Source organism: Erythranthe guttata, chromosome 11 (assembly GCF_056151865.1).
Source record: "Erythranthe guttata isolate IM_541 chromosome 11, IM_541, whole genome shotgun sequence".
NCBI classification, from domain to species: Eukaryota; Viridiplantae; Streptophyta; class Magnoliopsida; order Lamiales; family Phrymaceae; genus Erythranthe; species Erythranthe guttata.
This window is the reverse complement of record NC_142543.1, coordinates 538321-561039: the sequence shown is the minus strand read 5'-3', so window position 1 is coordinate 561039 and position 22719 is coordinate 538321. Positions and strand designations below refer to the sequence as shown.

At 34.4% G+C, this 22719-nt stretch overlaps 5 protein-coding genes and 1 long non-coding RNA gene across 6 annotated transcripts; 4 read left to right on the top strand and 2 right to left on the bottom strand.

Moving 5' to 3' along the window:
* Positions 1-63: 63 nt before the first annotated feature.
* On the top strand, positions 64-4031 carry LOC105976720 (putative methyltransferase PMT6). Its single transcript, XM_013001982.2, has 7 exons — positions 64-738; positions 1512-1920; positions 2017-2306; positions 2516-2887; positions 2968-3214; positions 3312-3450; positions 3542-4031. The coding sequence occupies exons 1-7, from the start codon at positions 543-545 to the stop codon at positions 3701-3703; spliced, it is 1815 nt and encodes a 604-aa protein (XP_012857436.2). The 5' UTR covers positions 64-542; the 3' UTR covers positions 3704-4031.
* Positions 4032-4921: 890 nt separating this feature from the next.
* Positions 4922-5637, top strand: LOC148766729 (uncharacterized). The gene is made up of 3 exons (XR_016034255.1): positions 4922-5050; positions 5161-5257; positions 5437-5637. It is a non-coding gene; the product is annotated as an uncharacterized LOC148766729 (long non-coding RNA).
* A 55-nt stretch (positions 5638-5692) lies between these two features.
* LOC105976736 (SEC14 cytosolic factor family protein / phosphoglyceride transfer family protein) lies at positions 5693-7162 on the bottom strand. Its single transcript, XM_013001996.2, has 3 exons — positions 6844-7162; positions 6338-6602; positions 5693-6059 (listed from the first exon to the last, which is right to left on the bottom strand). The coding sequence occupies exons 1-3, from the start codon at positions 7094-7096 to the stop codon at positions 5825-5827; spliced, it is 753 nt and encodes a 250-aa protein (XP_012857450.2). The 5' UTR covers positions 7097-7162; the 3' UTR covers positions 5693-5824.
* A 2529-nt stretch (positions 7163-9691) lies between these two features.
* LOC105976505 (glucan endo-1,3-beta-glucosidase, basic isoform) lies at positions 9692-11038 on the bottom strand. The gene is made up of 2 exons (XM_088825374.1): positions 10861-11038; positions 9692-10726 (listed from the first exon to the last, which is right to left on the bottom strand). Exons 1-2 carry the CDS (start codon positions 10949-10951, stop codon positions 9771-9773), a joined length of 1047 nt encoding a protein of 348 aa, XP_088681500.1. The 5' UTR covers positions 10952-11038; the 3' UTR covers positions 9692-9770.
* A 1078-nt stretch (positions 11039-12116) lies between these two features.
* On the top strand, positions 12117-13948 carry LOC105976535 (protein FATTY ACID EXPORT 1, chloroplastic). The gene is made up of 5 exons (XM_013001770.2): positions 12117-12292; positions 12629-12806; positions 13160-13327; positions 13440-13527; positions 13633-13948. Exons 1-5 carry the CDS (start codon positions 12182-12184, stop codon positions 13727-13729), a joined length of 642 nt encoding a protein of 213 aa, XP_012857224.2. The 5' UTR covers positions 12117-12181; the 3' UTR covers positions 13730-13948.
* A 6158-nt stretch (positions 13949-20106) lies between these two features.
* LOC105976686 (cytokinin dehydrogenase 1) lies at positions 20107-22577 on the top strand. The gene is made up of 5 exons (XM_013001943.2): positions 20107-21009; positions 21096-21223; positions 21315-21575; positions 21674-21936; positions 22022-22577. Exons 1-5 carry the CDS (start codon positions 20346-20348, stop codon positions 22347-22349), a joined length of 1644 nt encoding a protein of 547 aa, XP_012857397.2. The 5' UTR covers positions 20107-20345; the 3' UTR covers positions 22350-22577.
* Positions 22578-22719: the final 142 nt, after the last annotated feature.

The window sequence follows — 22719 nt, the reverse complement described above, 5'->3', positions numbered from 1 at the left end:
GTCATTTGAAATCCATCACTATTGCTCCAAAATCAACTAAAAATGAGGGGTGGGGATTTGAAATCCATCTCCAAATCCCTCAATCCAAACAAGTCCGAGGGATTTGTTACTATGGATTTAAAATCCCTCCCCAAAACCCTCCATCCAAATGCACCCTAGAATTTTGTTAAATCAATAAAATTTTGTTAATCCCAATTAATTTGATAAGTAAAATGAAATATAAAGCTTAAATAAAGATGAATCAAATAAAACATTCCTTAGTTTTAAAGCAAAAAATGTAAATCTTGATTTAAGAGAGAGAAAGTAGACATTCCGCAAAAAAATAATTAAATCAAATTACAGAGACAATCGTCATCTCTCCCTCTCTCTCTCTCTCTCTCTCTCTCTCTCTCTCTCCTATCTCTCTGAGACAATAACACAAACACCTTACACCACTGTCAATTCACCGACACTGCGACAGATCCGTCGATCCACCGCCTCACTGCAACAATGTGCGAGCATTGATCGATACATACGGCGGCGTATTGAAGCTGAGAGAAGTGATGGGGATTATAAACATGAGAGCATTCGATTGGAAGACGGGCCAGCTTATAACGGCGGCGCTGCTAGTGATGATAGCTTCCTTCTACACGGGCACTCTCTTCGCCAGAAATTCCTCTTTCCTCTACACCACACCACAGCAGCAAAACGCACAACAAATTGAAAACCCCTCTGCCAATGATTCAGCATCAGCTTCCGGTCAGTGTTGTGTGTCTGTTTAAATATCATACATTTTGGATTAGTAATTCATTCTCTAACTAAGACTTGTCAATTGTGTAGAGATTCCAGTTGCGAATTTTTCGATTCTAGTTTCGTGTTTTTTAGTGTATGAAATTGCAAACCAACACATTGTTGATCTGAGAAGTTCGAATCTCCAGAAATTTTGGCTGGGAGATGGGTTTTTAGGATATTAGCAGCGGTTTTGAAACCTATTATTAATGCTGATTCATGCTTTTAATAATGCCTGTGACATTAGAAAACAACACTTCTTTTAATTAGTTGATTAGAGATATTCAAATATTATTGACATTTTTTTATCCGGGAAATGGGTTTCTAGGATAGTAGTAGGATGAGATTAGAATTCTTGTAATTCTGAGCTCAATACCGAAGGCTTAGTTTCTAAATTTTAAGGGGAAAGGTATTTTACCCCAGTTATGTAGCATGAAGAAGGTTAATTTAGGGCTTGCTTTATTCGACAAATGGTGGAACTGCATTGATTCCGATTGTTAAATTTATGATTTAATCGTATACACCTTGATTACTCTCGTGTTTTTGGTCTTGTGGAAAAATAGTTCATAGACAACATAGAATTTAATATGAATTCTGGATACCACAAATATCTAATTGAGTTTGAGGCTTAAGATGCATTAATTCTGCATTTGAGACCAGTCCATCTTGAATATGCTGCAGCCAAACGTAATGCTTCAAATGCATGCATTTGTGATTAAATATGTGGTATCTTATGCTTGCAGGTGCATTTTCAAATAAAGTTAGTCTTACTTATCGGACAATACCACTTAGTATCCCAGAAACAGGGATCAATATATGCCCGTTGACGTATAACGAATACATTCCATGCCATGACATTTCTTACATCAACGAGCTAATGTCGAAATTAGATCTTTCAAGAAGAGAGGAGCTTGAGAGGCATTGCCCCCCTGTCCAAAGACGCTTGTTCTGTTTGGTCCCACCACCAACTGACTATAAGATACCTATAAGATGGCCCACAAGTAGGGACTACGTTTGGCGGAGTAATGTAAACCATACACATCTCGCCGAAGTTAAAGGTGGGCAAAATTGGGTGCACGATAAGGATCAGCTATGGTGGTTTCCTGGTGGAGGTACGCATTTCAAGAACGGAGCTTCTGAGTATATTCAGAGGTACTTCTGATTTTTTTGTACTTTTGATTTTATTTTTTATACTGGAAATCTTGATTATTACAATGTAATAAATCTTATTTATTTCTGCTTCTGCAGGTTAGGAAATATGACAACTAATGAAACTGGTGATCTTCATTCTGCCGGGGTATTTCAAGTTCTTGACGTTGGTTGTGGAGTAGCTAGCTTCTCAGCCTATCTTCTTCCCTTTAATATACAGACTATGTCTTTTGCTCCAAAAGACGGTCATGAAAACCAAATCCAATTTGCTTTAGAAAGAGGAATCGGAGCCATGATTTCTTCTTTATCCACAAAACAGTTACCGTACCCTAGTAACTCCTTTGAGATGGTCCATTGTTCCAGATGTCGTGTTGATTGGCATCAGAATGGTTAAGTTTTTTTTTTTTTTTAATTGTTAATTACATAATTTCACTCTCAAGTATATCAGCTGTGTTTATGGTGATTTTTTTTTTCAGAATGTTTTAAGCCTTTAAGTAGACTAGCTTACTTTTTTTTTTGTGTGTTTGTGTGTGAGAAGAATTTTCGCCATCATACTTCGAAGAGAATACTATATTGATTCTTTATGTTTTGGATGCAGATGGAATTTTGATAAAAGAAGTGGACCGCCTATTGAGACCAAATGGATATTTTATATATTCAGCTCCTCCTGCTTACAGAAAAGACAAAGATTTTCCGTTGATTTGGGATAAATTGACGAATCTAACTTCTGCAATGTGCTGGAAACTCATTGCCCGAAAAGTTCAAACAGCAATCTGGATTAAGACAGATGACAACTCATGTCTCAACCAAAATGCAGAACAGAAGTTTATCACTATATGCGATTCCACAGACGATTTTAACCCATCTTTTAAGACACCATTAAGGAACTGTATAGCAGAACGTGTTTCGCTGAAACTCCCTCCAAAGCCACAGCGTCTCTCAGAATATTCCCAGAGTCTAATTAAGCTAGGTAGCCTAATTATGCTTATTTCTTTAAAATAATGGTGGAGTATATCATTTGTTATAAAATAATCTAAGTAATTGTTTCAGGTATAAATCGAGAAAAGTTCTTATCAGATACGATATACTGGCAAGATCAAGTTCGTCACTATTGGAGATTGATGAATGTTGAAGAGAAAGAAGTACGAAATGTGATGGATATGAATGCTTTTCTCGGTGGATTTTCGGTGGCTTTGAGCACATGGCCCGTATGGGTTATGAATGCAGTTCCTGTAAGCATGAACAATACCTTATCTGCTATTTACGACAGGGGTTTGCTAGGTGCTTTTCATGACTGGTAAGAAGATAAACCGATGTTTGATTATTTTATTTTTATAAGCCCCATTAATTGATGAGCATGGTATTCAAGATTTGTACTGGTAAAAACATTGCAGGTGTGAGCCATTTTCGACATATCCACGCACATATGATCTGTTACATGCCAATAAATTATTTTCTAACTATAAAAACCGTGAAGACGGTTGCTTACAAGAGGATATCATGCTTGAAATGGACCGTATATTAAGACCCCAGGTGAATATTTATACTCCCATCTTTGCTATCGATGAATTCTCTATGTTGAAATCCAAAGAAATATAATTTGGTTATATTTATGTATGTACAGGGGTATATTATTATTAGAGGGGAAGATGATAGTGTTATTTCAAGAATAGTGGATCTTGCTCCGAAGTTTCTTTGGGAAACTCAGTTGCATTTTCTGGAAGATGATCAGAAAAGAATGGAGTCCGTATTATTTTGCAGAAAGAAGTTTTGGGCTATCCTCTAAGGCCTCGTATGGGAGTAAGGATTGAAACTTCTTTCCCCTGTCCGCTATCTCGATTCCAGGTTCAACTTTTTGTAAACGAAACGCGCTAAGTGTGAGTATTTCTAACATACTTCATTGCTTATATATTTATGAACTTGTATATTTTTAGATACAACTTTCTTTATATTTTTTTCAATTTTTATTTTTTATTTTTTCTGTAGAAGTGGATTATACCATAGAAACTCATTGTTTAATTTTCTCTCTTTTTGCTGAAATGTGTAATCTATTGTAACAATTATGTGTAGCACCTTTTTCTGCTAGCTTTGAATGAAAACAAGGTAACCACCCACCCTCCCTCCCTCCCCAACCCTGTTCTTGGCACGTGTGAAAATTTAAAACCAGCCAATCGTTATTGAATAAGTTGTGATATCGGATGGATCAGATCTAAATGAGTAATTCATTTTGTTTTCGAAATCAAATCTGAAATTATTATCTGAAAATTAGAAACAAAAATAAAAATAAAAATAAAAATAATTTTTTTAAACCCAATATATTTTTAGGCGCAATAGTTGGACCACTATTTTTTAAAGCCTAATATTATTTTATTGGGCTTCTACGACATCACTAAATCAAGCCACAAGCCCAATAAGAATTTATTTTATAAAAACTTGATTATTCAGAGATACATCATTGTTGAATGGGCCAAAATCAAATAATTAATAATTTAATTCCGTGTTTATTGTTCAATACGCGATCAGGGCATATATTCGTTCCACTTCTTTAATGTGAATTCCCAATTATAAGGAGAAATAAACACAAAACTGTGGGTGTAAAGACTTCAACTTTTGCCTACCATGTTGACAACGAAGCAACGAATCAAAGTAAAAGCAAGCAGTGAATAAAGGCTTATAGATGATTGAAAGCTTTACAAAGTCTCTTATTGCACGTTGTTCCATTCACACTACAAAGTAAAATATTTAAGAATGTAGTATACAAGGTTCATTTCAAGAATAATCCAGACTAGGTAAACGTTATCACCTAATCTGGCCATTATCGACTAATACATCGTAATAACACGTGGTTTATCGTAGTTCAACCAATCAAGAATCAGCATGTGTACCGTTGGTTAATCCAAAAATAATGGTGCAACCAAACTCTAATCAACCAACAAAAAGTACCAAAGCAGCATCAGTTTATTCCTCCACACTTTGTAAGCAACTTCTTTTTTGCCCCTATATAAATATGTGTACCTGCCTTTCTTAATAAAGCATTATATACTGTTTTTGCCAACAGTGTTTCTCTTGTAGACTACTGTACCTTTGTGCTGTTCTTCCAAAATGCAAAACCAAGCCAACCACCCTCCTCCAGGTCTCTCTCTCTCTCTCTCTCTCTCTCTCTAGAGCACACACACACACACACACACACACACACAAATAGAATCAAACATACCCTTGTTGAATAAATATTTTGAAGTGCAGGTTACCCAAGTGAGAATCCTCCTCCAAGTGGGAAGAAGAGAATGAAATGTTTGCCAAGAACAAAGGCAAAAGGAGATAGAGGCTTCATCGAGGGATGGTAAGGATTCTTTTTTACTTCATATTCATACATAAATACAAACAACATTAAAATAAATAGTTAACACAACAATCATTTACCTAATTAATGAACTTGTTACGAAATGCCAACTTCCATCATGAGTATTCTTCCGGAGTATGGACTTTCTACTGACTCCAGATTTTGCTCTGTTTCTGCAGCCTCTTCGCCCTATGCTGCTGCTGGCTTTGTGAAGTGTGCTTTGATTAAACATCAACATTAAGCAACTCAATCACATCTATTAGTTAATTTGGTGTAAATTTTTATTCAGTGTGCAACGTTTTCTCGTTGGCTTTCAGGTGTAAACTTATATTACTACTTTTTTTTCTTCGCCTAAATATATTATGATTCCGATCGGTCAATCCCAACTGATATCCACTACTGTATCGCAACACAAATGAAAAGGTAGTCGGGGCATGAGATAAGAGCAATCCAAGCCCACATAGTATTATAGTACAATTAGTGCATAAACATTTACACACAATATATGTCTGTGGACTGTATTATATGTCAAAACCAAATATATAATACATAACGAAGCAGAACCAGCTAATACCTGGACTCTCTTGCTCCCCACCCAGATTCATACCTTCCATACGAATAGGCTGTAGCTGGAACCTCCACCAAATGCAAAGGATCTGGTTCAATGCCATAGTCTGTGAGCGGTCTGTGCTCTAGGATATCGTCGTGCTGTCGAACAAATTCAGGAATCTCAACCTCCCCTTTCTTTATATCTTGCCACAAATATTGTAGGCGGCTCACATATTTGATTTTCCAGTATAAGCTACAATTTTATGTAAAAAAAAAAAAATGAAACATCATCAGTACTTCGTATTTAATAGTAGCACAACAACAGACATACATCTACAAACAATATTTTAGCAGAAGTTGTAGCCAAATAATGCATTTCAGATTTGGGAAGAGTAATCACAAAACTCATTTTTTTAGCAAAGCAATTAATAGAGCTAAGCACTTCAAAAGATTTTCTCGAACAAATAACAAGCAAACAGCTATGAAGTGAATGTTATTCAGACCAGTCTTGAAACTAAAAAAGCAACTCACCTTCCACTTAAAAGGAATCTGCCAAGAGTGGCGAAGACTAGTCTTGATCTGAGTCCTGGATGAATGAAGTACACGACACGAAGCCTATCTTTGTAGTCATCGGGTAGCTCTTCATATATCCATCTAAGTATTGTAATGCCAGGGGAGTTGTCCTCTTTCTGGGCAGTACTATGGATGTATACAATACAGAATGGCCCTTCTGGCATCTCACTCAAAATCTTGTGGAAGACGTACTTTTTCAGCCTTTCTCCACTGACAACAGGAGCTGAATTACACAAAAAAATGATCACAATAACATAAGCAACGAAACGAAACAATGTAAACTTGTCAAAGATAAAGTCACTCATCAGAGACAATTTACCCTTAAAAATTGGAATTACACTGTACTGCAGCTAACAGAGCAAACCCTAATCCAATTCAGTTAAATTGCCCATGCAATATATCAAAATCCTAAAACCCTAAGATCTGTAAATTCTCATGCTGATAGTTACAGTAGTGAAAATTACCTGGGAAATACTTTCCGACAACGCGGAAGATACGGTTGCCGGACTTATCGGAACCACTTTCGAGGCGGAAGAACTGAAGGACGTCGAGGTCGGAGAAATCTAGGTTTTGGTCGTCGGCGGAAGGAAGATAGGACCTGCAGTCGTGCCAATTCTCTTCTTCCGGCGGCCGCTGCGACAAGAAGGGCCGCGCGTCGATGCCCAGATCCGACGCCAGAACCAACACGGAGAAGTCCTCCGGTGATGAACTCCCCATTCTCTCTCTTCTTTCTCTCTCTAAAATTGCTAAATTGGGGCACCGGCGCTAATTTGCGGGCACCATTGTAATTAATAATTATTAATCGCGATATTAAAAATATGGCTAAATTACAACCACCCCTGAGGTATGATAATATTACGAACACCCCCTACTATTTGTGTAATTACAATTTAAAACAACCGCTCAACTATAAATTTTCTTACATGTCCACTCTTGCAGTTTCAAATTTAGTGGAATCTTCTTGATTATATGGGATATTATCACTTTCATACCCGTTTTATCTCATTCGAGCTCCATATTTTGACGCAAGATGATCATAACATGTATGTTTTGGCTTGTAAATATAAGATTGTGGTACATTAGAAACTATATTTTTACACAAAACGAGTACAAACTAGAGCACATTTCACCGAATCTAGATGATTCCGTTGAATTTGACACCATAAGGGTGAATGTGTAAGAAGATTCATAGATGATGGGTAGATGTAGTTATCCAGACAAGATGAGTTTTTTTTCGTAATTTGATCATACCTCAGGCAGGGGTGGTTGTAATTTTACCCTAAAAATAAAATAAAATAAATCATATTACTCACTATAATTAATTTTGTAAGAAAATAGCCGTAAATATAACTAATTAAAGAAAGGGATTATTTGTCAAAACCCCCTCATCACATAAGTGCAATTACAATGAACTCAAATTTATTTGTTAATTTTAAGATAAATCCAAAATATCTTTTATTAATAAAAATTAATTAAGTATCACAATTATACCCTTACCTTATTATAAATATACCTAATATTTGTTTCCAATATCACGTTCTCAATCACACCCACAAATCCCGCTCCACAAATCCTTTTTTTTCTCTCTATATTTTTTTTTTCCTTTTTTTTTTTTCTATTCACCGTTTCATCTCTCCTTCCGATAAACTCTTCTTCTCTCCCCACCGGTGCTACCCCAGCCTCCACCCGGCGACAGCCCAGCCTCCACGACGCCCCCAGCCCCACCTGGCGCCGCCTCAGCCCCCATCCGGCGCCGCCCCATCCCCCACCAGCGCCGCCCCAGCCCCTACTCATTGAATTAATTATATCCATTCTTACGGTGAAATATCTTGTATAAATTGATTCACTACAAGATCTTTGTCTTGTTTGTTGTTTTGTTAGTCCAATTAATTTTCTTTTTCTGTTTTTTTTATAATCTTTTTTTTTTTATAATTTGATAATCTGTTTTTTTTTCTTCTTTTTCTTTTCTTTTGTTTTTTTAATTTGACTTTGATTTTTGAAGATGCTAGAACTTGGTGAGTGTATGAAGATGAAAGCAGAGTAATGAATTTGAATATTCTGATATGTCAAATGAAGAGTTATTTGCTCAGGAGAAGGACAACGTGTTTTGGTTGGTTTTAGTCATCATCAATCTTATGACTTTTGGTTGGTTGTTTTCAAACGAAATCAGAAGCTTTTGATGCTTTTATGATCCTTCATTAGTTTTCGATAAATTTTATAGTGAATTTCAACGAGTGTTTTGTGGATCTCATAGTGGTTTTCGATAATTTATAGTGGATTTTTTATTAGTGGTTTACGTCGGACTATTTTTTTGTGTAGTGGGTGACGTTAATGATATAGCGGATTCCGATAAGTTTGTAGTGTGGATTACATTAATTTTATATTTCGATTAAATTAATTCCATAGTGGATTTCGATAATTTTAAGGTGGATTTCGATAAATTTATAGTATATTTCGATAAATATATAGCGGATTTCGATAAATTTATAGCGGATTTCGATAAATTTATAGTGGATTTCGATAAATTTATAGTGGATTTCGATAAATATATAGCGGATTTCGATAAATATGTAATGGATTTCGATAAATATGTAGTGGATTTCGATAAATATGTAGTGGATTTCGAGAAATTTATAGTGGATTTCGACAAATTTATAGTAAATTTCGATAAATACATAGCAGATTTCGATAAATATGTAGTGGATTTCAATTTGATGAGCTCGTAGAAAATTAAAAAGAAAAAAATATAAAAAAACTTTAAAAAACAAAAAAAAATATTTTAATCGAAATTTAAAAAAAATTAAAAAAGGACAATTTAATAAAATATTTTATTTCCAAAAAATGAAAAGAAATCAAAAACCAATTTTTTAAAAATTAAAATTTGAAAACCGAAAATAAAAATAAAACCAGCTATTTATAATAAAAAAAGAAATATATAAATAAGAAAATAAAATTTAAAATAAAAATAAAAATAAAACAGAATTAAAAATATATATAAAAATAAAGAAATCCAAAAGATACAAAGTTGTGATAATTAAGGTAATCTAGGCCCAATGAGTTTAGTTAGGGTATTTTGGGTAATTTGAGGCCATTGGACTTATGTCAAAAATCTAATTAAAATTTGGATTTATGAAGAAGTCAAAATGCAATGAAGGGTGTTTAGCAAATAGCCCCTTAAAGAAAATGAATTTGGGGCTAAAATTAGGTCAAAATGTTCATCCCAATTTCTCTAAATTTCTTCCTCCAAATCTACAGAGGCTTGAATACATAGATAGATAACAATAAACTAAAATAAAAGGCAATATAAAATGCCTCTTTCACTGAATTTATTTAATTTATTAAGCAGCGATCATAAATAAACAAAAGAAATTAAAAATAATTCCTTTTCCTATCAAATAAAGGATAGTGGATACTTAGGATGCTTATTAGCAAGAAAAATCCCCCAATGCTTCTCAAGTTCAGGGCTCTTCTGATTCTCATCGATTAGGTCGAAAACGTATGTTTCGATTTCCTTCCCGGGTTTTTTCGGCGTCCCGTTTTTAACACTCTTGATCAAATTCGAGTTGTAAATCTGCGCATTCTTGACCGTAGTAGCGGTCCCACCTGCCGAAGGCCACCCACTTTCCGTCACCACGACTTCCACATTTGCCCCTCCCGCCTTCTCCAGCGCCGCGTGAACGGCATCCACCATGGCATCAAAAAGACTCCGATACTGATACCCTCCGTCCGTCACAACTGCCGAATTCGACGTGAAAAGCGCGTAGTCCAGACGAATATCCGTCGTGTCGCTAGTGTAGGCGAAGTAAGGGTACACGTTGATGAGAAAGGGCCCGTTAGTTTTTGCGAGAAATTGAACTATCGGGCTGATGAAAGTGGGGGCCGATATAAACTCCCCCGCGGAGGGCGGGTAGGATTTGGCCAAGACCCCCATGCTCAACGCGGTGGAGACCTTGACTTTTCGGCCGAGGGTAGTTTCGGAAAGCGCGTTGTGTATGTTTTGCATCGCCGGGGCGACACTTGGCGCTATGCTCGAACTTGCGCCGTCTAACGGGCTGATTTCGTTTCCGACCGCGATGTACCTAAAGTTGACATTTCTGTACTTTAGAATATGGTTTTGGATCCACGATTTGGCTAAAGCGGGATTGTTTGCGATGCCTTGGATTTCCTCGTTCGGTACACCTACTATGACCGAGATATTAGGGTTTCGGTTTAGCGCTTCGAGAATCGAAGGGTTCGGGTTATAGATACGGATTCTTTGAATGTTGTGCTTGTTGCAGAGAGCGAGTAACTCAGTCGGTGATGGTAGGTTATTACCGAGTGTGCCATAACAAGCTCCTATTTGAGCATCTGCACAAAATTAAGATTTGTTCGTTAGTCGAAAATACTAGGTTTAAGTGGAAAAAATAACAAAAAAAAAAAAAAATAATAATAATAATAATAATCTTGATATATATATAAAAAACAAATTTTTCGAAAACGACCTGCTGAGTTTAAGCAAATCACCGATAGCACGGTTAACAGAACTCCAAAGATCGCTGCAGCGTTTTGATTCTTGAACTGCGATTTCGACATTGTTTATAACTAAATAATTATAAGAAAGAGTAAGAGGTAGATATATATATATATATATAGATATAGATATATGAACAGATTCTGGCTGTACAGAAAATTTAGGTAGTTTACATATTTATTTATATGCAATAAAAGGAATGGGCTATATTAAATACAATGCAGAAACAATTATAGTAATTTGCCATTTCTTTGATTGTAAATTGTCTGAAATAATAACCTTGCGCAGATTCTTGATTTTGTTTCTAATTGTTACTATATATGCTCCTTTGAGCATGAATACGATTTGCTGTCGAATTTATACTGACAACTTTGCCTCGATAAGTTTTCCGATTTTCATCGGAAAAATCGAAACAAATTAATTTGTGTATAAATGTCTAAATAAAAGAGTGTTTTTTTTTTTACAATTTTCTTTTTCAAATATAGTATAGAATTTGAAATAAGGTTGATATAAAGAAAAGCCTATGTTTTATTCCTTGACATAAACTCATAATTATGTATAGACATATATTCTAATAAATTATCTAAATTATTTTCTTAACGGATAATATAAATAACTTTGTTCAATACAAAAGGGATTTTTAATTTAAAGAAAACAAATAATAAAATAGACAAAATAAAATCATTTTTTGGGGGGTAAAAATTACGGTTATCCCCTTAAGTACGGTCAAATTACGAGAAACCCCCTCTTGTTTTGGTAATTAAAATCACCAATCAACTATGAATCTTCTTACACGATTATTTCTTATGGTGTCAAATTCAAAATAATGTTCTAGATTACATGTAATGTTTCTATTTTGTACTCGTTTTGTGCAAAAATACAGTTTCTGATGCACCACAATCTATATTTCCAAAGCCAAGAAACACGTCTTATAATTATCTTGTTTCAAAATGTGGAGTTCGAATGGTGTAAAACGGGTATAAAATGGAGAATATTCCACATAATCTAAAAAATTCCATTAAATTTAACACCGTGGCCGTAAGGGTAGACGTGTAAGAAAATTCGTAGTTATGGTAATGATTGCAATTACCCAAACATCGGGGGTCTTTTCGTAGTTTGACATACCTCAGGGGTGACCGTAATATACTTTTTTTTTTGGGTAGAAATTAATAAAAGTAATTGTTAATGTATGATTAGGATTCTCTTATATTTCTTATTAAATAAATATATTGTAATATAAATTAATAAAATTTGAATAAAATTTCTGGCAAATTAGCAAAGCTATAATAAACATGTCGTCGGCGATTACTCAGCTCTCATGCTTCTCTTCCATTGTTAGCAGCCGCCGGTTGAATCTGCAATCCGGATCCTACCGCTTACCCACCAGATTTCGACCCGGAAAGGTACAGTAGATCCCCCTATTTCTCCGATTTTTTATTTTAACAGATCAATCTGTAATTTTTGCGAGCGTTGTGGATCTACTTCTCAAATAAACGATAACACTAGGGTTTGCTGCTGAATTAAACAGAATTTAGTTCAACATTCGATTTTGTCTGTCTTTGAATCCTGAAAAAACGTTAAAGAACAATTTTTTATTTATTTATTTAGGGTATAGTCTAAGAATCAATTTTTAAGTTTGCTGGTATGAAATATGAGATCAGTTTTTTTTTTTTTTTTTTTTATGTATCTTTGTCACTTGAAAATAATGTGAATTCGACTTCGAATATCTTTCTCTTCAGGTGTTAATAAATGTTACAAACAGTTACGAACACGGCACAACGGTATCTAACTCGGAGAAGAAGACAACTCCAAGCTACACGAAAGATACATCACATAATCAGCATATAGAGGAACAAGTTGTCAGCCAATCAAAAACGGCAGCAAAGATTCACGACTTTTGTCTCGGAATTCCCTTCGGTGAGTATTTTATTGACCTAGAAATAGTTCCCGACTTGTGTTGTTGGCTCACTCTACGTTTTAGAGGGATTACAACAAAAGGCTAAAAAATGTTGAAATTCTTGAGCTTTCGCCTTTCTTGCACACAAGTTAGCACGATCGAATGTTGCAGTTAATTACATAATGAATTCAACATTAGCCGATTTGATGCAGATTTACGTAATCTAGGTGGCATTTCGCATTGAGAAAGTTAGGGCGAGACTACTAGATAGTACATTCACGAGATAGCTAATGAAATTTCTCCACTTCCCGTGTATTTGGAGTCACAAAAATATGTTGCTCTAATTAGATTGTCTTTTTTTTTTTTATTTAAGGTGGGCTTATCCTAGGCGGGGGGCTCGTTGGCTTTATTTTTTCAAGAAGCCCCGTTACTTTAAGTACTGGTATACTTTTCGGAAGTGCTATACTTGCACTTAGCATTTTTAGTATGAAGGTGTGGAGAGAAGGAGAATCGAGCTTTCCATTCATACTCGGCCAAGCAGGTAATAACAAATTACATTCCCCTTTTGCAGAAATCCTTCAAAAAAAGTGTTTTTTCGTTATGTTGAAAGTAGTAAATGGACTAAAATAACCCTCTCGCTTTCTCGTTTGCAGTACTGTCTGTTGCCTTCCTGTGGAAGAATTTTCAGGCGTATTTCCAGACGAAAAAACTATTTCCGACAGGCTTTAATGTTGTGATCAGGTACTGTAATAGCATTTTTGCACTAAATCGATTTATACTGCATATCTAACTCTAAACCTTATTCAATATTCGTCGTTCTTGATTTGAGTTTTATAAATGTGTTAGTGCTGCAATGCTGTGTTTCTACTACTATGTGGTGATTTCTGGCGGCAATCCTCCTCCGAAAAAGTTGAAGCCGGAAACAGCTGCTGAAGGTTCTTAGGCTTATACGAGTAAGTGAGACAATCCTCACAATTTGTTATTTTCTTCTTTTACTTTTTTTTTGGCTAGTGGAGTAAAGTTTATAACTTTATATGTTGTCGAAATTAAAGTCGTTAATTTTATGTGTAATTTTCGGTTATTTGAGATATCAGATGCACAATTTTTCGAATAAAAGTGCGACACCTCAACATAAATATCACAATTTTTGCCCCCCATATAATGTTCTTGTGTTTGGTAAGCTTTTGGGCTTCCATTTCCATTTTATTTTGGGGAAAGATGTTTTGGGAGAAGAATTTGAAAATTAAATAAAGTTTGTTTGTGTTTTGGGAGGAGACAATTTGTACTGTAGCAAGTCAAATCATGTCTGAAAGGTGTTGGAAAATGGTATTTTGGAAGAAGAATTTAAAAGATAAAGTGATTTGATTTTGTATTTTAGTGAAGACAATTTTCACTGTAGCGGTCAAATCATGTTTGTTAGAGAGAGAAATATTTGAATTTGTTTTGGGGAAAGTTTTTGAAAATAGTGTGAAAAGATAATTTTCATTTTGGGGAAAGTGTGAAAAGAATTTGGAAAGCTTAACAAACATAAGTGTTTCCATGTAATATTCAATAATTTGGTGTAAAACTAGGGGCGTAAATTGGAATGGAATCTTGGATTTCTGTCGATTCTGATCCGAAATTTTCCAATTTTGGAACAATATTTTCCATTCCGTATTCCTAAAAATCTGAATTTTTTTTGGATCGGAATTCCACCGTTTTCGATTTGAAAATATCGGTTTTTGGAACAGTTTATTTCAATTCCAATTTCCCAGATTCGAATTTTTTTGGAACATAATTAGAATTAGTTTTTATACTTCCGGAAAGAAAATGGAATATTTCCGTACGTGCTAATTCATATCCGATCCAATCGATTTCCACCGTAAAACCCAAATATATGTGTTGTATCTTCTGATTCCAATTGGGCTTTCCACCGTAAAACTCAAAGTTGTGGGCCTGTGAGTATAATTATCCACAATGAAGCCCAACAGTAATAAATTTCAAGTTTGGTGTCCGCAATAACTTGTTGTGTCGACCCGCAGATATTATGTTATCATGACTTATTTTGCCTTCTAGGCATGTTTTTTATTGGATCATCAAAGGTCCAATAATTTAATTTGATTTTATTAAATTATTTAATTTTATCTTGACAACCAAACGAGCCCTTAATATTTATTTATTATCTATTGATAACATATTAATATCTGTGAAATTGCATTTAAGTGCCTGTCAATTTACAAAACATAGCAATCGCCAATTGTATCTTAATTGTCACATTAAGACCTTTTATTTTATTTATGTTCATGGATCTATCTTTTTCAACTCTCTCTTTCACACACGTGAACGTGAACGAACACATTCCAAAAACTCAAACCCCCCTAAAATGACATGCACTATATATATATATATATATATATATATATATATATATATATATATATATATATATATATGCAAAATTCAACATCATAAATGGTGGTTATGGACTCCATAAAGCAAGATTATTGCCCAGAATAGCAATTTAAGTCGATTTTTGATGGCTTTTTCAATTTAAGTTGATTTTTCATAACTTATTTTAAATAGTTGATAAGCTCTTACATCAGATAAGCTATTTTAAGAGCTACTTATAAGTTTAATCAAACACCCTTTGAATCTAGGAGCTAAGCTTTTGTTATTGTACTAAATTCAAGAAACACAATCATAAAAAAGATACCAATTAGTTTAAGTGGACAAAACCATTAATCATCAATAATAATGGAATAATATTATCAAATAAAAATTGTTACTCTTAAAATTCTTTGTCCTAATCATTTAATGGAATAATTTGTGACCATAAAATAATTTAATGTTTCATCATGGAAAAAAAATGAAGTTGATACTATTACATATGACCTAATTCAGCAAATGGAAATCGTTCATTATTAAAATCCAAATTCGGATTCTTAATTATTGGCTATTAATAGCTACAAATTATAGGTTGACATAGTGCATTTACTATTTAGTGTAATTATTATTATTTATTTATTTATTATTGTTATTATTTAGGGTAATTATGCTTTACCAAACTTGTTCTTTCTTTTCCAACACAAATAGAATTGTATATGAGTTGAGCCGATTCACGAGTCTCTTGAACCGGTCTAACAAAAGCTCAAGTTCAAACTTAATAATTTGGGGTTTGAACTCACGAGCTTGTGTTTTTTTAAGACTCGAGTTTGGGATTCCTTTCAATTCTTCGTATGATTAGAGTAAATTATCGCCACATCAAATTTAAAAATTAAACTTGCTTCAATCTTTAAAATTAGTTTATTATAAATAACTCTTACAATTATAATAATTAAAAATTATAATACTTGTTATTTTTTAATCTTTATTTAATTGTTTTACTAATTAATAATAATCTATTAAACTTCTCTAGATGCTCATGAGCCGTCTCGAGAGTCCTTAGTGGTAAGTGGTAACCTTGAGTTTTAACTCTTAAATTCAGGCTTAAACTAAAAAGTTTATTTGAGCTCAGACAAGCTCGACTCGTTTACATCTAGTGAAAAAAGAAAAACATAAAGATCGATAAAAATAGGGAAACAATTGCATAAACTCTTTATTGTCTGATAAAAAGTGTTCATCAACTCTTTTTTTTTAAGCCATGTAAATTTATGACTTAAAAGTTTATGTAAAATTAATGTAAAAAATGATGAAAAGGAATATATATTATTTTTTATTGTAAAAGTAATGAATGAGACTATATTATTTTTTATTTTTTATTTTCATTTTTATTTCCTTTTTGGTCGATAAGATTTTTTTGTGGTATAATCACAAATATGTGGAGACAAATATGATGTAATTGATTTGGTGAATAAGATTTAGTGGATATTATTAGTGCATTGCCACTCAAATCAATTCCCCAAATTAAAATTTGGGCATATTATATTACAACTTGGATGTGTCTCATTTCTTGCAAGAAATAATGGGACTAGCATTAAAGTTATATATATGTTTGATAAAATTGAAAGTTGATGATGTTGTCTATGGTTCCATGTTACTTTTCACAAAGTACTTAATTCGAAATCTTTTATTAATATAAATCATATATTTTCATTGATAATTTATGAAACTTGAAAAATAAATAATTGATGGTGCAAAATTTGCGCCCTAAAGACCGTCAGATAGCTCACCGGGCATCGGACCAGGGGCTGGCGGCGATGGAATAGTGAATGAAAAATAAGACTGAGAGAGAATTTGAGAAAAAAGTGTAAAAGTGTGTTATTGATAATAAAATGTAACACTAATAGAGTTTCATACATTCGTTTATATACAACTATTTGCTAATTCATAAGCTCTTTATTCACTGATCTTAAAATATACAATTTTCTGATTTATGTTATGAAAATTATTCCAAGATCTTCTTCAACGTCTATCTCCAGTTCGCTACCTACCACCTATTATTTTTCCTTTAATGCGATATGACGAACGTAAGTGGGCTTTACGCGCGAGTTGTATGTCGACGACCTTATCGTTTGAGCATTCTTATAGTAAACAATTTGGTTCATCTCGATACTTGCCATTTATCGGGATTTGGCCTGATGGGTTTATTTCCCTATCATTCATTGGGCCTTGGCCCAATAAATTTTTGGCGGGGAGGATTCGGCCCAATATTGCTAAACTGACCCCATCATTAACATCAGAATAAAAACTAATATCATCGTTTTCTTATTTTTTAAAGTTTGGTATAAATTTAGCACCTAAAAAAAAAGATTGATGGATTAGCAAAAGATAAGTGAAAAGATCCAATAAAAACATTAGCAAATAATGCATGATTTTTAAATTTTCTTGAGGCAAAGCCATTATAGATGGAGGAAATTAAAATAGCAATGTATGTAACCACAAATTAATTTGAGAATCTTATGTAAGTAGACCACCTATTGATGATGCTTGCTTGCTTGATGCTGATTGGCTCCCACTTGGGCCACTTTTACAAATATATCAACATTTTGTTGATAACTTGACATCTTAAAGGTGCAGTCACAGTGCCTGCAATTTAGGGCATTAAAGCAAGTTGTGTTTACTAAGTCTTTAAAATAAAATAAAATAGGATAAATTACAATCACCCCTTGAAGTATGGTCAAATTACAACAAAAACCCTCTTGTTTGGATAATTACAACCACCCCTCAATTATAAATCTTTTTATAAGTCCACTCTTGCGGCTTCAAATTTCGTGGAATTTTCGAGATTATATGGATTATTATCATTTTTGTACCCGTTTTATCATATTTGAACTCCACATTTTAAAGCAAGATGATCATAATATGTGTTTTTAAGCTTGTATATATCAGATTGTGGTGCATCAGAAACTGTATTTTTACACAAATCGAGTACAAGCTAGAGCACATTTCACGAAATCTAGATGATTATGTTGAATTTGACACCATAAGGGTGGAGATGTAAGAAAAAAATCATAGTTGAAGGGGTAGATGTAATTATCCAAACAAGATGGTTTTTTTCGTAAATTGACCATACCTCAGAGGGTGGTTGTAATTTACACAATAAAATAAAATAATTGAATCGAAATCCAGCCGAACACATTTCTATTCGAATTTTAAAAATTACGTTTTGAGTTTCCTTTGATTATCAATCGAGTCGAGCTCAAAATAGTTTCGATCAAGTCGAGCTCGAACTTGGTTCGATTGTCAGCCCTATGGTATTGGTCCGATTTGAGAAGAAACAATTCAATCAATTCGAAAAAGAAAATACCTTAATAATTACCCTATTGGTTCACATATTTAGCGAGCACACAAGCTTACTCATACATAAATAGACAAACAAACAGAAATAAAAGATAAGATAAAAACTATATAGTTGTCAATTTTTGGTGCTGACACATATTCTAGAGGGCTACTAGTGGCTAATAAACCAAAAACTAATGGAGCAACAAACTTTCAAGAACAGTAGTTTATTTTGGTAAGAAAAAACATTGCTCTGAAAACCCTTTTTAGTATTAAAATGATAAATTATTTAGACTTTTGTCCCAATTCTGGGATCCAATTTTTTTCAAAAATAAATATATGATTTTGATAGGTAAACTTTTTTTTTTTCTTTCTTCTCTCTAGTGTTTCCCCACATTCAAACTGTCAATCTACACATCCACCACTGCATTTTTTTCTTACACAGTGACTAGATCATCCAAACAGGCCCCTACACACCAATGCCAAGTGTAATCTTTAGCCCCACTTAAATACAAACTATAAACGAATGGAAAAACGTTATCTCTCGATAAACGAACTAATCACAAAACCATGTCGGGAAGAGATAAAAAAGATCGACAATTTTACGTCGTTGTCCAAAGCATTGTATCACCTTTATATCCTGGAAAACTAGATTATTGCGACTTTTATGACATGGACGTGAGGAAAGAAAGGCTTGAAAAGTACGTGTTCATCTTCCCGTGACCATATATATTAATGTTCTAGCTCGATATTTCGTGTCACTACATTAACTTTACATATCATGGAATAAGTTGTTATAAATGTGATCAATCTTTGTAAGGATATAAAGAATATGGACCCTTGAAAGTTATGGTCACCCCACCAAACAAGGAATTGTTCCTTCAGTCACTATAAAAATATCTATCGACGTAAATTATTGATCCTAACTGAGATTCTTTTTTAAAGTAAACGATGAAAAGTGTTCATCAATGAAGTCAGTAAAAAGAAAACTTACAGTGGGCAAATATAGGCTGAGAAACTGAACTTCTGCTTCACTGATGACTCATTGACACATCTGCATTTTTGGTAGGGGCCTCCTTCAGAATTCTGCAGTAACAGAAAATAAATTTACCTTTTTCCTCTTCTTACACAGAATCTGACGAGCATGCAAATGTGTGTCACGTAGGTAAGAAATGAACATATTGAGTAACATATGAGAGATCCTGCACACACCACACACACACCCGCATGGGTGCGTGTGTGGTCCAATGGTGCGAGATGTGAAGAGAAATTTCGACGCGCCGCGAACGAGCCTTTCTCGAGCATTCTTTTCTGCTGAATACCTATCAGTCTATCACAAAACCTACAAAAAGAAAGAAAGTAAAAAGATTTAAGATTTCCCAATAATGTGAAAACAATACTTCAAGAATTAAGATTAAGATGTTACTTAGGTGAATCATTTGATATTTATATCTCCGATACGCCCCCTCATGCGCATGAGTGTGTTGCATTTTGAAACCTTGCACATGGAATTTTTTCGAGCACAATTGAATGACCACTTCATCTAAAATTTTAAGTTGTTAGTGAGTATATAGTGACGTAAAATCGTAAACTTGACAGAGAGGTGGTCTAAAAAAGATCCACAATCACCCTATTCTAAACAATAGAGCCCATCATATGCACTTTGAACCATCTCCACACTAGTTTTTCACTAGTCATTTTCCTCTTTAAATTCTCTTGCATATCATGCTCTTCTTCCTACTCTCCTCTCTTCTATTCACTTTATTCACATAGAAGAAAGAGAATTCATAAAAGAAAGAAGAATCGTCTTCTTCTTCTTTCGAACTTACTCGATTTGTTTTTCTTCTTTTTGCCGATAAGAGATGTTCATCTCACTATCTCATAGCACGTTTAAGCTAAAAGCCACAATCCTAAGACTCGTACTACTTTTCTTGCTCGGCTTCACAATCAATAAAGACAACCTTTGTTCTAACCACCCCTTTGCCACCCCTACAGTTCCACCAATCACCGTACATTCATCACCGATGGCAAATATGAAATTCGACGGACACCTCAGCTTCCACAACAACGACCACGCAGCAAACGACTTTGGCAATAGATACAATCTAATGCCATTAGCAGTATTACACCCAAAATCAGTTTCCGATATTTCTTTCGTCATAAGACATGTTTTCAACTTAGGTCTAAATTCGGAGCTCACTCTTGCTGCTAGAGGCCACGGCCACTCTTTAGAAGGCCAATCACAAGCATATCAGGGTGTAGTCATCAATATGGAATCATTTATATTACCAAGAATGAGATTTGACTTTCAAACAGGAACGAAACAACCGTATATCGAAGTATCGGCTGGAGAACTTTGGATTAACATTCTGCATGAGAGTCTTAAACATGGGTTAGCTCCGAAATCATGGACTGATTATCTTCATCTCACAGTTGGAGGCACTTTATCCAATGCTGGAATAAGCGGACAAGCATTTAGGCACGGCCCCCAGATTGACAATGTCTACCAATTACAAGTTGTCACAGGTTTTTGCTTCTCATTACACTGCAAAAAAAATTCCTAAATTGTAAGGTTGTTTTATATATTTCCTTACACAAGTCACATTGTGCAGGCAAAGGAGAAGTGATGACTTGTTCGGAAAAGCAGAACGAAGATCTTTTCCACGGTGTACTCGGTGGATTAGGACAATTTGGTATCATCACCAAGGCTAGAATTGCACTAGAGCCTGCACCAAGAATGGTAATCACTCATCACATTCTTTCTTTTTTCATTACATTATTAGGAAATAAGTTATATAACCATAAACAACCTGTCTGATTTCTAACAACAGGTTAAATGGGTCAGAGCGCTTTACTCGGACTTTTCTACATTCACCAATGATCAAGAGCATCTCATATCTTCTGAAAACTCTTTCGATTATATAGAAGGGTTCGTCATTATAAACAGAACCGGACTATTGAATAACTGGAGGTCGTCTTTCAATCCCAAAGACCCTGTCCTGGCCAATCGGTTTATTTCTGAAGGTAGGGTTCTCTATTGCCTAGAAGTTGCAAAATATTTCAGCCCACAAGACTATGATCACATTGATCAGGTGAGAATTTATGAACAATCCATTTTATAGCCTCTGTAAACTCAAATAAACAAATAAATAAAATAAACTCAAAAAAAAAATTCACTGAAAAAATGCAGGATGTAGATAAACTGTTATCGAAACTTAATTACCTTCGATCAACTCTCTTCTTGTCGGAAGTCTCGTACATCGATTTCTTGGATAGAGTCCATGTTTCTGAAATGAAACTGAGAGAAAAAGGTCTTTGGGAAGTGCCACATCCATGGCTGAATCTTCTTGTTCCAAGAAGCAGTATTCATGAGTTCGCCCAACAAGTTTTTGGCAACATTGTTAAGGATACAAGCAATGGCCCTGTCCTAGTATACCCTGTCAACAAATCAAGGTACTAAAATAAGAAAACCATTTAACAAAAATCAATTTTTTTACAAACAAAGGTGAAAAAAACCCTTTTTGTTGTTATACCGCAGGTGGAAGAATCAAACATCTTTGGTGACACCTGAAGAGGATGTCTTCTACTTGGTTGCTTTTCTGTCATCGGCAATACCATCTTCCACCGGAAAAGATGGGTTAGAGCACATTTTGACACGAAATGACAGAATTCTTGAATTTTGTGGGAGACCCCATATGGGGATTAAGCAGTATTTGCCTCACTATAGTACTATTGCAGAGTGGAAAGCTCATTTTGGGAATCAGTGGGAAGTTTTCTACAGAAGGAAATTGATTTATGACCCGCTGGCAATCTTGGCTCCCGGACAAAGAATATTCCGGCGAGCACACGCCTTTGGACGACAGTGACCTCTATTCAATGAAGCATATTAAATGTACATAATTGTACGATTTTTCTGCTTCTTGTCTCAGATCTGGAGCAACATATGATATGCACTCCAATAGTCTTAGACTTCAAAATTTCACTCTCATAAAACAACCAATGCTCATTCACCTATAAAAATGTATGATCGGTGCCATAATTTAGCGTAGGTGGCAATATAATCGAAGGGATTACTTTTATTATTATTAACACTATGAAATCCGTAGCCACTCAAAGTGCACACACGAACAAATTATCAAGTAAGCAAATCAAATCATTTACTTGATAATTAATCAAATCAAGAGAGTTTGAGTAATCACCAATCACTACACTGATATTGTTATCCTTATATTATAA

Excerpts from the sequence above, each read along its gene's own strand:
- LOC105976736 (XM_013001996.2), bottom strand. The coding sequence starts at position 7,096 with ATGGGGAGTTCATCACCGGAGGACTTCTCCGTGTTGGTTCTGGCGTCG. Across the intron at positions 6,603-6,843 it reads TGTCGGAAAGTATTTCCCAG|CTCCTGTTGTCAGTGGAGAA; the intron begins GTAATTTTCACT and ends TGTGTAATTCAG. Across the intron at positions 6,060-6,337 it reads AGATTCCTTTTAAGTGGAAG|CTTATACTGGAAAATCAAAT; the intron begins GTGAGTTGCTTT and ends ATAAAATTGTAG.
- LOC105976720 (XM_013001982.2), top strand. The coding sequence starts at position 543 with ATGGGGATTATAAACATGAGAGCATTCGATTGGAAGACGGGCCAGCTT. Across the intron at positions 1,921-2,016 it reads GCTTCTGAGTATATTCAGAG|GTTAGGAAATATGACAACTA; the intron begins GTACTTCTGATT and ends CTGCTTCTGCAG. Across the intron at positions 3,451-3,541 it reads ACCGTATATTAAGACCCCAG|GGGTATATTATTATTAGAGG; the intron begins GTGAATATTTAT and ends ATGTATGTACAG.
- LOC105976505 (XM_088825374.1), bottom strand. The coding sequence starts at position 10,951 with ATGTCGAAATCGCAGTTCAAGAATCAAAACGCTGCAGCGATCTTTGGA. Across the intron at positions 10,727-10,860 it reads GATTTGCTTAAACTCAGCAG|ATGCTCAAATAGGAGCTTGT; the intron begins GTCGTTTTCGAA and ends AATTTTGTGCAG.
- LOC105976686 (XM_013001943.2), top strand. The coding sequence starts at position 20,346 with ATGTTCATCTCACTATCTCATAGCACGTTTAAGCTAAAAGCCACAATC. Across the intron at positions 21,010-21,095 it reads CCAATTACAAGTTGTCACAG|GCAAAGGAGAAGTGATGACT; the intron begins GTTTTTGCTTCT and ends CACATTGTGCAG. Across the intron at positions 21,937-22,021 it reads TACCCTGTCAACAAATCAAG|GTGGAAGAATCAAACATCTT; the intron begins GTACTAAAATAA and ends GTTATACCGCAG.
- LOC105976535 (XM_013001770.2), top strand. The coding sequence starts at position 12,182 with ATGTCGTCGGCGATTACTCAGCTCTCATGCTTCTCTTCCATTGTTAGC. Across the intron at positions 13,328-13,439 it reads ATTCATACTCGGCCAAGCAG|TACTGTCTGTTGCCTTCCTG; the intron begins GTAATAACAAAT and ends TCTCGTTTGCAG. Across the intron at positions 13,528-13,632 it reads GGCTTTAATGTTGTGATCAG|TGCTGCAATGCTGTGTTTCT; the intron begins GTACTGTAATAG and ends TAAATGTGTTAG.